Raw genomic sequence first — 13,190 nt, 5'->3', positions numbered from 1 at the left:
TAAAAAGTTTAAGACTATCAGAATACAAGGGATATTTTTTTTTCTATATTAACATGGTTGTCGCCTGTTTCCTTTTAATATCTTTAGATAAGCTTATATATGAATATATACTGAAATAAAACATTCTTTGAACTACCCTTTCTGAAACAGCCCACCTCCTTTTCCAACAAAAACATGAATCAAGAAAATCAATTATCATACTCCTTTTAATTAAATATTATTATTGTTTTGCAATTGAGCAAATGTTTGCCTACTAAAAATAAAAGAAATTAATTCTAAGATACAGTAAAAATAAATTATTATTTCGTAAAATCCAATATTTCTAAAAAATTATTTTTTAATCTTTGTGCTTTTTAGGCTTGCAATGAAATAATCATCTAAGAATAATTATTTTAGCATGTAAATGGTATGCAAAATAAATGCTTAAGCAATATCATTTTATGGTTTTCAGTAAAGAAATAACATGAGGGAAATTTATGTTTTATATTTATGTATAAAAAAATTAGTTTATTTTACAATAAAATAATTGATTTCTCCACATATATGTAAATAACTGTTGCCAATCACAAAATATATATACAGTATGCATTTAATTATATTTGACTTACTTGTATATGGCAATTGTTCAAATAGATTCTTTGAAGATTAAGAAGACCTACAGATTTGAAGATGTCCTTGGTAAGTCTTTTGACATTATTATCACCGAGTCGAAGGATTTGAATCTCTTGATGAAGAGATGAAGGAATGCCAATAAAACCTGCATTTCGACAATCTGCTTCACGTTTCCCATTTGCCCATTTGCAATTGCATGCCTCAGGGCATTCATCTGCAAAATCTGCTTGTCCAAATCCAGTACAAAGCCAAAGAAGAAGAGTGAGTTGAACTCGGGAAGGATCTCGCATTTTTGTTAAGTTTGTTGTATAGGATATTTTATCGTCTGGAATAAAAGAAATAAATAATTTTCTCATAAGTATAAAAGAAGATAAGTTTTAACGCTTAGATAGATAAAAAGTGTTTAAAACATGTTCATTTTGTATTTTTGAATAATAAAAATTATGATTTTTTGGTAAGGTTTGTCAACCTATGTTTCGAAAAACAGTTAATCCAGTTAAGTAGTTATGAAACTGTTTAAGCTCAAATAGGCAAAAAAGAAGTTCTTTTTTTTTTCTTTTTTTTAAGGACAACAAACACGTCTTTTATAAAACGAAGGTTATTCAAAAATTTTATTTAATATCAAAAATTTTCAACTATTATAATTTTTAAATAATGACGTTACTTACTTGAAGATCTTAATATTTTCTTACGTAATAATCAAAGTAAAATGTTTGAGAACCCGTTCTAGTTCAGGAAATGATTTTTAATACAAAATATCCACCTTTCTTTCAAAAGTTTAAAAACATCTGGCATGGGCGCATATAGGTACAATAAAAGTTCATATTTAAGAGACTAAATACATTTTTGATAATTGCCATTATAAATACTTTACTATTTCACTTTTTATTCGTTAGTTTTTACCTCCTTTTGTATTAAAATATTATTAACTGTTCAATATAAAGGTATTTAAACAAGTTAAATAATTACTAAAAAATACATCAAAAGTCCTTTAAAATATAATTCCCCTAATTTTTGTTTCAATAATCACTAAAATAACTTATATCCTTTGAATGAGAAAAACGATATTGTTATGTTTTGACTACATCATACAACATTACTTTTTATCACGGGTACTTGAAGAAGAAAATTACTTCAGTATGGAAGAAGTTGCCATAAATGGAAAAAGATTTAATAAAACCCCTGAAATAAATATCGTAGCAATCTTTTTCCAGGAACAAGTAACTTTGGAAAAAAAAAAAAAAAAAATGTTGTTCGCTAAAAATATCAAAATATGTATGAAGCCATTCAATATATCCTTGGCTTTCAACGATAAAAGTGATAAAATATACAGGTTGAAATAAGATTTTTATTATTTGTATTATCAAAATTCTGGCTTATTTCTCTTCAATCAGAGTTTTAAATAACATTTTTTTTTTCGTTCACTAATATTGCTTATTATCCGGATAAGAAATTATTTTACAAGAAATAAAGGCTCATACTTGAAATGTTGTATGTAAAAAATAAGTGATTAAATTTATATGAATTCAAAAGTTGGTTTAAAACGATAAAAACTATTTAAAAAAACTCTATAAATGTAAAAAACAAATTATCGGAAAAATATACATTCGTATATCGATAAATCCATCCGATATTTCTTGCCAATTTAAGTCATAATATTTATTTTATATATTGGTGCTTAAGTCATGATGCACCCAATATATTAGATATCTACAACATTTTTTATCGTGAATTATCAAAATCGATGTTGCCTAAAGAAAAACAAACAACATTTTTTCCTTGATTTGAAAAATCTGTCATGATTCAAAAGTTAACAAATGTACCAAAATTTAATAATTGTCCAATTGTAGATCGAATTTTTCGATCTTACCATAAGGAAACATTTTATCTTCATTGTAACTATAAGAGAAGTACACAAATGAAATTGTAATAATTTCCTTATAATGGTAACACAGAAGACGTCATAAACAATTCATCTTTAAAAGCGGCATATGAAGACAAATTTTAAATGATACCAATAAGGATCAATTATTTTGTAGAACGGATCCAAATCAAAGTTCTTTATGGGACTAAATAATTTCCGTCCGACAAAAATTATAACGGTATCAAACTGGTCTACGATTTCCTGACAGAAACCCAATATTATTATCTAGTCTATTTTTGGATAATATTTTTTTAATAGTAGGGATTTCATTGCTTAACAAAATGTAATTTGTATTGAAATTTATCAACGTTCATAAGTTTTCATATTAGCTTGGTCTAGCAGTTTTGGGAAATACACCATATGACAAAAATGGAGAAGAGGGAACATGAAATCCCAAAAATAATGAATGATCCAATATATATCCCCCCGAAAAAAAAGAGTCTAGCTTTTTGTTTATTTATCTTTTAGAAGTAGGAAATAATATCGTACAATAAAGATCACATCCTTAAAAAAACAACAAAGCAATAATTATTAACTATTACTTTAAAATTTTAAATGCATTTTATATACAATAGTAGCAACAATCTTAGCTTAGCAAGATTTTATTGAAGTTGAACGCAAACAGAGTGAGGTTATGATTGTAATTTGAGTCGTACAGTTTTGTAAGGACTTTTAATGTGACGATCTTCAAACATTAAACAATTATTATCTTCAAAATATGCAGATTTAGCGAACCACCAATGTTGTTTTCATATTTTTGAAGAAAAAAAAAGATAAGTAGTATATATATATTTATTTTTTTCCAAAAGTAGTTACAAAACATCTACATCTTGAAAAAGATCACTCTTAAGACTTTTAGTAGGTTACTACATCTAGTATACACGTACAGTGTAGCAGCAATTTATTTAGAAGAACTTTACATTTTATAAACTTCAAACCAAACATGTCAAAATAAAGAGGTTCTGTGATTTGCAATGTGTTTTTTTTTTTTGTGTGTGGGGTGCAACGTTAGTCATTTTTGTGCTCTAAAAAAGCATGGTCAATATACTTATAATATACTTTTGAAGATCATACTACGAAGATTCTCTAGTGAATGGACTTCTTAAAATAACAACAATTACGTATTAACCAATATCAATATATTCTGTACTTATACAAATTAAATATGTATGGCTAATTTTGTAAAAAATATTACTTGAGACGAGTGCAATTTATTGTAGTTATAACCTGAACAGTTTTATTTAATTATATACAGCTGTATTCATTGTTTGTGTTTTGTGTATACTTGAAGAGAGAACCTGCAAGTATAATTCTTTACCCGCTGTATTTAATCTATTGAATTAAAAAGCAAAAATCTTGTTTGTACAAACTTTTATAGATATCAAGATATAATAGAAATGAAAAAACCTCAAAAAAAATTTTAATAGAAAATATCTCTTAACAAGACTTTGAGATTCACTTGGTCATATTATTTTAAAAACAAAAAAATGTGTATATATATATGTACCATGGCTTTGAAAGTAGATTTAGGCAAATAACTATGAATAATAGCACTAGAAATTCATAAAAAATAATAAAAATATTCTAAACCTAGAAAATATTTCCTTCAAAAAAATATTCCTTACAGGAACATATAAAAATGTTATTTTATATTGATTAAAAACTAGCTTTTATCACAATTAGATAGAAGCTTACTTGGAAGGTAATGTTACACCTGTTTATTTAAAAAGAGACTTTGAAGTACATCCAAGCGGTAAAGGGATAAAGTAATCATTGGTATTTGTGTTTATAAATGATGGAAAGTTGTAATTGTAAATCTATAGTTGACTCAGAGTAGAATTTAGGATTGAAAATAGGGTAATTCCTATGTAGTATTTGTGTTTACTTTGTAGGGGGTCTAAAGAAAATCATGACAGCTAAGCTAATCTCGCCCAAAGAATTTTTCAAATTGTCCAAATTACCACGTTGATTTTCGTGTTTTTTAAGTATTGTAGCAAGTTATATTTTTACAGCTCTTTGTATTTCGTACCTACATATGTATATATTTTGTTGACGTCATGCTATTGATTTTTACTATCTTTATGTAGGAAAAAATATTTCTCTTTATACTTTTACAAAAATCATTTTTCATTTTGTATGTTTATTCTAAAAAGTATTATTAAATATTATCCTTTAACATACATACATGGTTGGAATATGCATTCGAAAAGAGCGGGAAAATATTGCAAATTTTTGTGTTTTCTTTTTCTATATATTGAACAAATATTATATATATATATTGTATAAACTTATATTCATAGGCTCTTGTTCTTAAGATGTGATTATATGTTTTTGTTTTTTTTTTTGTCTTTTTTTTATGATAAAAAAAATATAATTGGAAATGATGCAAATATATTATTATACAATTCTATCATGTACACGGTTAAATATATTGAGAGTATTTATCTGGGCTTATCTCTCAGGATCCCGTTTTTCAGGAATTTTGCACCAGTTGAAAATTACCACAAAATCCAGTATTTACTAATTTAATAAAATAAGTTTAATTTAATTGCAAATCCACTTAAAAATTATGATTCACTGTATATTTGTTATTTGTGGATCTAATCTGGCTACGGAATTCCAAAACGCGAGGTACACTGTTTTAGTCTCTAACGTATTGTGGGATATTTCCTAGATTCCCACAATTTAAAAATGTGTTTCTAGGGAAATGAGTTACGTGTTATTCCAAAGATTGTTTCTGGAATAATCATAATTAATTTAAGTTCCTGAAAGAACAGATTTTATGGTCCATTATGCTTAACCCCATAACGCCTACTTGGTTAATTTATTCGTAGTCAAAATTTTGTGATTTTAAAAAAAAATTAGAATCCAAATTCATTTCTAGAAACAAAACTATGTATTTTTTTAAACTTTTGAAATCGAAGATTTTGAGCTATTGTTATTAAATTGTGATTTTTTTTAAATTTTAAGTAATCAAATAATCTTTATAGAAAATAAAACATTTTCTCCATATTGCACTTCTAAAATTAGAATTGTAATTTGTCAAAAACACGTGATTTGACCAATATTTTGATGAAGTAAAAGTTTGTAAAACTTGATAAGTCAGAAATTTTTTTTGCCTTTAGATGAGGCATATCAACGATCATGTGTAGCTGAAGGTTAGCGCCTCATATTAAAAAAGAAACAAAAAGGGTGTATATATAGTCTGGCATGTAAATTGTAATTACTTTTTAGCGTGCAAGAAGTTTCTGGGTTACAACCCGAACAATTTTTTATTATAGCAATTCTTATACTTTTATCATTTTACTTTCATTTTTGAGGAGATAATATCTAAGTATTAAGTAACTACGTGTGAGTGTGCTCATGAAAAACGGTATATAACTCTGACGATGAGTTCTATATTAATTAAGTAGTTTTTTTGGATTAAATCAAGGAATATTTGTTCATCAACCCTTAATAACTCCAAGCCATGCCAGATACTATCGCTAGTCATCCTATAAAATAACAATTATTTTATTTGAGCTTAAATTTAAATTCCATTTTGATAATCAATTTTGTATATAGTTAAATGTACCTGAAAAAGACTGCCACTATATTCTGGTCTTTCATTTTTGTAATTAAATTTTGAAGTGTACTGAGGTACATAGGTATATAGGAAATGTTGGGAAAATGTAAGCAAATAACCGGTATCCAGAGATTATTTCATTTGTTTCAAATGCAGGTATAAATATAATCTAGGGTTTATCATTTACCTGGAAATCAGAAACGCCAGCGATATCTTGGAATGAGACATTAAATAATAATTAATAATAAATTTTTCTAATATATTTTAAGAAGAAAAAACAAATAGTCTCAACTAGTCTTTCCAATAAATTTGTGAAAAATACCAAATTTATATTCCAAATATGTGAAGTATTTATTCAATTTGCATATGTTAGTTTGTTATGGATGCTTTGTTGGAAATCATTGTGTAGGGTTCATGGGTTCATTCATAAAACACGAGGTCCATTTTCAAATATTTTTATGTATTGAGACTTACTTTACCACTTGCCTAGAGGCGCCACATGTTCGTTTGTAAATCCCCCCAAAAAAAAAATGTAAGTAATTTTTTGACCTTCTTTTTCGAAAGACAAAAGTAAATTTTTGTTATATTTATAAAAGAACAGAGTCCATTTTTATAGTATATACTTGATTTTTAGGCCTTACCAACCTCCCCCGAGATGGTCAAATGGTATTTTTATAGATGAATTATTTTAGGGATAATTCAGTACCAGATTGCCCGGATAAAATATTCAGGAGAAAATCTTTGGTTCATGTTATAGCATTTATAAATAGAAGGAAAACATTTCTGGGGTTGTTGTAATCCACATAATTTTCTTTATTTCCTATAGGTGTTTTTTTAGGTTTGGTTGGTTGTGTGCTCCTTCAACAACTTGCCCATTAAAAAGTAATTTGTCACTTTCTTCTAACTAACGAAGAAACGAACTGTTCTTCTTTTTTTTTTGTTTATTTTTACTATTTTTGTTTCTCAATTACTTTTTACCACTTACATATATATATATTTATACCTTTGTATGTACATTGTACATACATACCTGGTAAATGAGTAAGTAAGTGAATAAAAAGTTTTCAACATCGCTCGAACATTATTTATAAATATTTTTTTCGCTTTTTCCTTAAGCTCAATCATGAGTAAGGTTGGAAATCGTAAAAACTTTTGGTGTGTAAAAAAAGGACACCAAAAATGATAAAATTTGAAGAAGGTTTGGGAGTAGAGAAGTTTAGCTGTCATGACATTTTATTAGATTACCTACAATCAGCTGGAAGATGAACAAAATAAACACAAATAACTCTCCGTATCTCCTATAAAATAGGTCTGATTTCCCCTGATGCCCATCCTCAATTATAGGCTGAGTCCAACAAAGACTTCTACTTATAACTCTCAACAAATCCTCAGAATTATTATCTATTTTTTCAAGAAAACAACCTCGAGTGATTACTTTGTACTAACATGTTCTGTCTTCAAGAATAATGATAACATATTTAGAAAACAAAAATACTTTTCACGTTGCCCAACCACAAAAACACGCTTCCTAAAAAATACTTTGGATTGAAAATCCAAATATTGACTAATATAATATAGTTAGAGATGTAAAAACGCGTGCATTTTTAAGCGTGCCAGAATACAACTGCACAAGTTAGTACGTTTACAAATCTAATCATTCTCATATCTTTAAAAATAATATTCACTACATATTATTTCATACACAGGACAGTTTTAAAAACCCTAAAATAATTTGGTAGTTAGCCAATTCTTCCAAACTATGGATACACTATTCAATAATAGTTTTGAATAATAATGTTCAAATCAAATAATAATTTGATTGTTAAAAAATATAACTTAAAACGAGTACAATACTTGTTGTAGTTGTATGCTGAACACTGTCCTTTATTCCCAAAAGCTATTATTATTTTTCCATACTTTCTTTAATCATGTAGGAAGTCATGATTAATTATAAAGAGCGTGTGTTCATGAAAGACGTACAATAATACTGGGGATTGTTGGGTATCTATAAGTGAAGTGCCTTTTGGACTAAGAGAAAAATTTAAGATAGACAACGGAAGCGTTCCTCACCAAGATACAGTGTAGGACTTTCGTTTATTTCTTTTGCTTCATAACTGCTTCCTGCTAATCTAATGAGACATCTTCCCCTAAACGTTAATCAAATTATTAGAATAACCATCTTTGTATTTCTTCTTTAACTTTATTCATTCTAGAGAGATTACATACATATATATATATATATATATAAATAAACATTTTATTTTATATTTAGGTCCCTAGGAAAAAAATTATTCTCATGATATTTAATACATCAAAATTATTTTACTGAAATATGTCTATACTTTTTTGAAATCATTCAAAAAGGTGACTTCAAATGCACAGCTTTCAAATTGAATAAGAACTAAAGTGTGAAGTTAATTAAGCAACTAAACACTATAAGAAAAATAAATTTTTAAAAAAAGAACAACAATTAGGTAAATTTGTGATATTGATTCATTTTGAAACTTTCTGAAATTGGAGAACCAATCGACACAGGAGCTTTAAACTTTTATTTGTTTTTTTATTTTTTATTTAAAACTGTAGGTCTTTTTTATTTTATTTTCATAATATAGAAATAATTTATATTCTTGGGATATCATTAATACCGACTATGTTGCTACTATTAAATAGTAAAAAAAAAAAACCTCAAACTTATCAAGTGAAAAGGTAACGTCATTTGAACTACTTAATCGTTTTTAACAGTAATAAATACTGGTGTTGAAATAATCAACATCAGAAATTGTAAAATAATATAATATAGCTTATAAATGTAAACTTAAAATGTATTGAAAGCCACAACATGAAATACAAATTTTATTGTGCCATTATTAAAAAGAAAATTCATACTTATGCAAATATATATTTTTTCATATAACATAAACATATATAGAAAGAGAACATGTTTTATTCAGTGACTACAAATAGAGAAATGTTCTTATTAAGTACTGTAGGTATTGTAGGTAGAAATAGAGTCAACTATATGTTTACTTCATTTTCACGTACCTATAGTATTTCTCTTCAAAAAGATATTAACATAAATGTTCTATAAAGAAGAGAATATAAGATCATAACTTTTTGTTTGTTTGTTCTTGAAATAAAAAAATAACTATAGGGCCTAAAGATAACTGTTAATACATATATACATACATGAAGGCCTAAATATATTTTTACATATTTACTTTCATCATTAGGAACAAAACTTAATGATTTGTTAAAATATACCTTTCTCTTCCTCTCAAATATGCCTTTTTTCTTACTAAAGTATATTTTATTTTCCTTAAATAATTTTTTATGATTATATATTTTTATTGGTAGAAAAATCCAGGGTGTATATTTAAAGGTCTCAATGAGACATCAAATTTATTACTGTGGATAACTATAATGTCTTTAATTCCCTTTATATATTTCAGAAAACTACCAAAATTCAGGCCATGTAAAAATATTTGAAATTCCGACCTTGTGTAAATACTTTCAAAAAGTGGTAACTCTAAAAAACGACGTATGTACATAGGAAAGAGATCTTTGTCACCTGATAACGTTTGAATTTTCAAAATACGGAAGAAACTATTAACACCGAGGTGGATCCCATTCATATATGGGACATTGGTTAATGTTATACAAACATGTTACAATTTTTGATTGCTGTTGTTTTTCAAAATATGAGAAGAAGGGGTAAATTGACCATTGCCTTCCTCTTTCGGGCTGTGGCGCTACTTCATGACATTAGCGTAGATCCAAAAATTACCAAATAGGTATTTGGGGTATACCACTTCTAATAGAAGTGTCACATTAAAGATGGCTCTAAAATTTCTTCATTATGAAATGACAAAGCTCAATTAACAATGTACTTGGGATCAACGTTAATAAAAATACAAGGTTAGTCCATCAATTGGGATGGCTAGAATTTTCAATTTGAGGTATCGTGTTGACTGCTGGTCAAGACAGACATATTTTTCGAAAACATGCGGCCAATCATATTCTATGACGTCAATATTAAAAAGCGTGGTAGAAGTCAAATATGAGTGGTACACGTACTATGGTATAACCTTGTATTTCTATTAACATTCCTTGGAATAAATTATTATTTTGAACTAAATGTGCGTAAGTTAGATGCTTGGTGGTTCTTAAAGAAGGAAATATACTTCATGAATATTGACTCAAACGAAGATTCCTAGATCAAATGGAGTAATTCTAATTCTATAATGTTTACTTTTACTTAATCAGTACAACTTCATCTGACCAATTTAAGGAACAAAAAAATCTTCAATTCGTTATCCCTCGTAGTTCAGACATCAACATGAGTTGTGATTGAAAGAGAATAAAATAAGATATGATTTAAGTCACCAGGATTGAGATGTCATTTCAAAATCTTTTAAAGGAAAGGTTGTGAAGGAAGCCTACTGAATTTTTTTATGTTGCTAAAAAGATCAAATGTATATAAAAAAAATACTGTTTCATTTTTTTGGAAAGAAAGATTTATAAAAAACATCTCACTAAGCAGAAATCTGATCAAAACTATATAAAACATTTGCAGCCTATCTTATTTACTTTTTTATGAGAAAAACTATTTATAAGTACAACATTACTCCGTTTAGTCTAGATTTGATGAGTCAAACTTTCTTAAAAATACAATTTTTTATTTTCATAACCATTTTCATGGAAAAATAATAAAATTATATTTTGTAGCATTAACAGACTCGAATAGTTTGGTATATCTTCAAAAATAATTACTCGGATTATTCGGGATATTGCTACTGATATACATATATTTTCAAAACTACGACACAATTACACTATAATTCAAATTTCATCATAAGAAATTCTAAGTGAAAGCTTTTAAGAAATGAACAAAATAGAAAAATAAAAAAATTATGATTCTTATTTATCCTTAAATAGATATTTATTATGTAAATAAAACTGCTTTTACTTAAGTATATATGTATGTAAATATAAGTTTTTAAATGTTCAAGCATACATATAAATGCTTACAAACACGTATATAAGTAGATTACATATCCTTTGAAAAAAGGAAGAAATTAATTCTATTCGCAAAAAATGAGTGCAAATTTGAACTCATTTGCGTCCAAAAGTTGGTTCAAAATTATAATTGAGATATAGCATAGTTTATTTGGAAAATAATATTCAAGAAGTCCATAAAGGTCTTTAAAGTGGTGGGCACAAAATTATCTGAGCATCATTATGCCCTATACGTTAAAATGGACTATCCTCCATCTGTAAAATTTAAAAAAATACACTTAATTTTTAAGTAATGGACGAGCCCAATGTAAATATTAAAATTATCGATATAATTGAAGCTGCAATATAGTGTCAAATATGTAGGTGATGTATTCTCTGTAGTTGATAACATGCAAAAGAAAATCAGAAACTAGTGTAGACGGGGTGGTGCAAGAATAGCCGGCGTAGAAACCTCAATAAAATGGAAATTATAAGGAGTGATATTTTAACTCAAGTCAAAATAGATTATGAAATAGACCAGATTTAGAGGGGGTGAAACTTAAAGTATATTATATCGATGACATATCTAGTTCTAGGATACAATGCAGTACCACTATGAGCGAAAGTTGAACAACAAGAAAATTATTAAAACTTTTATAGGCAAACTAGTAAAAAATCTGATGGACAAAGGGTTACATTTGTCGAAAATTATTATTTTTACTCCAACTTTTATGAATGCTTAAATTGTAAACAATCAATCGTCCGTAACAGATAAATATAATGAGGTTAATATACACTTATGTGACACTTCTTTACCGTTCCTGAACAAGAGAATGACATGATTGAAAGACATATCAACTCTGTAGAAAGTATGAATACTGTCCAAATCAAAGGAAAAATAAAAATAGAACCGGGGTCAACCAGGTTTTACATTTTACCCATATAAAAAATATAAATTTCATCTAGCTCCAATTTTACTTAACTTTTATGAAAAATTATTAGCTCTGATACACTTCCCCAGTTATTAATGAGAAAAATATTGTTCTAATTATTAAAAATGATGAATAAACTTAGCATCTATAAAATCTTATATCTACAAACTTTAAACTCTACAAAACTTATGATATAAGATTTTTGGTATGTTATCGCCACCCATCAAATTAATATAATTTTTGATAAAATATTACGTTCATCTAAATATGGCTTCATCAAATCAAAATTTATGAACAGTATTTCTTTTACACTACATACATATATATCCTTACATAATCAGTAAATAATCTTTTGATGTGGCGATTTATTTTGCCAAAGATTTGTATTCATTGCCCCATGCATATATAATTCGTACTCTTTTTCGTAAATGCTTTTGGCATTTCATCATCCAAAGTGTCGGAGTCATCCTTGCGAGGACAAGTATGGCCATCAAAGTAATTACTTTGATCATTTAAGAGGAGTTTGTCAAGGCAACCTTTCAAGTGCAATGATTTTTATTATTTCTGCAGGTGATTTTATACACGACATTCAATGTCTGGAACTCATAATAGGATATAAGTTACCTCGAAACGTATGTATAAGTACAGAAGATTTGACGATTGTATTTTCTGGAAAACCTATTTCTAACCTATAAATCAATCAACTCTATTAATTACTATCCAGTCTATTTATCAACAAAAGGAAAAAAGATTCCTGAGTCCTTACTAAAGGTTTCTGGTAAAAAATGGAATTAGTTTATAAATCCAGATCGTATAAATCTCCTTGGCTCGTAAATAGCGTAATATCGAGATATCATGTCTAATAAATTAATACTTGATGAAAAAAAGAAATATAATCCCAAAACCTTGAACTTTTGGGGATCTGAGGTTTTATTTTTTTTATGAATGAAAACCTCCAAATTTATATTGGATGAAAAAGCTATGAGAAAAGGAAGATTTTTGGAAAATTAATATGCATAAATTTTTAAAATTAATACTAACCCCATTGCCAAATTCATAGTTTAAAATCGGGATTTTAAATCTAATTACAAAGTCTTTTCATTCCATGGTCCTTTTGGTAACTTTCATTCGTACTTTATTAAAATACTTTGCGGAATTTTTT

The 13,190-nt window shown here is 27.2% G+C and overlaps 1 protein-coding gene across 1 annotated transcript in view; it reads right to left on the bottom strand.

Annotated features, from left to right (window-relative positions):
* LOC121119448 (uncharacterized) overlaps window positions 1–13,190 on the bottom strand; it is a 286,248-nt gene that overhangs the window by 237,498 nt on the left and 35,560 nt on the right. Inside the window, exon 2 of the mRNA XM_040714109.2 lies at window positions 609–937. Within this exon, the coding sequence (XP_040570043.2) occupies window positions 609–902 (294 nt within the window). The 5' untranslated portion in view covers window positions 903–937. The remainder of the gene's footprint in view (window positions 1–608; window positions 938–13,190) is intronic.

Source organism: Lepeophtheirus salmonis, chromosome 6 (assembly GCF_016086655.4).
Source record: "Lepeophtheirus salmonis chromosome 6, UVic_Lsal_1.4, whole genome shotgun sequence".
Classification (NCBI taxonomy): Eukaryota; Metazoa; Arthropoda; class Copepoda; order Siphonostomatoida; family Caligidae; genus Lepeophtheirus; species Lepeophtheirus salmonis.
This window is presented reverse-complemented; position numbering and strand designations above follow the sequence as displayed.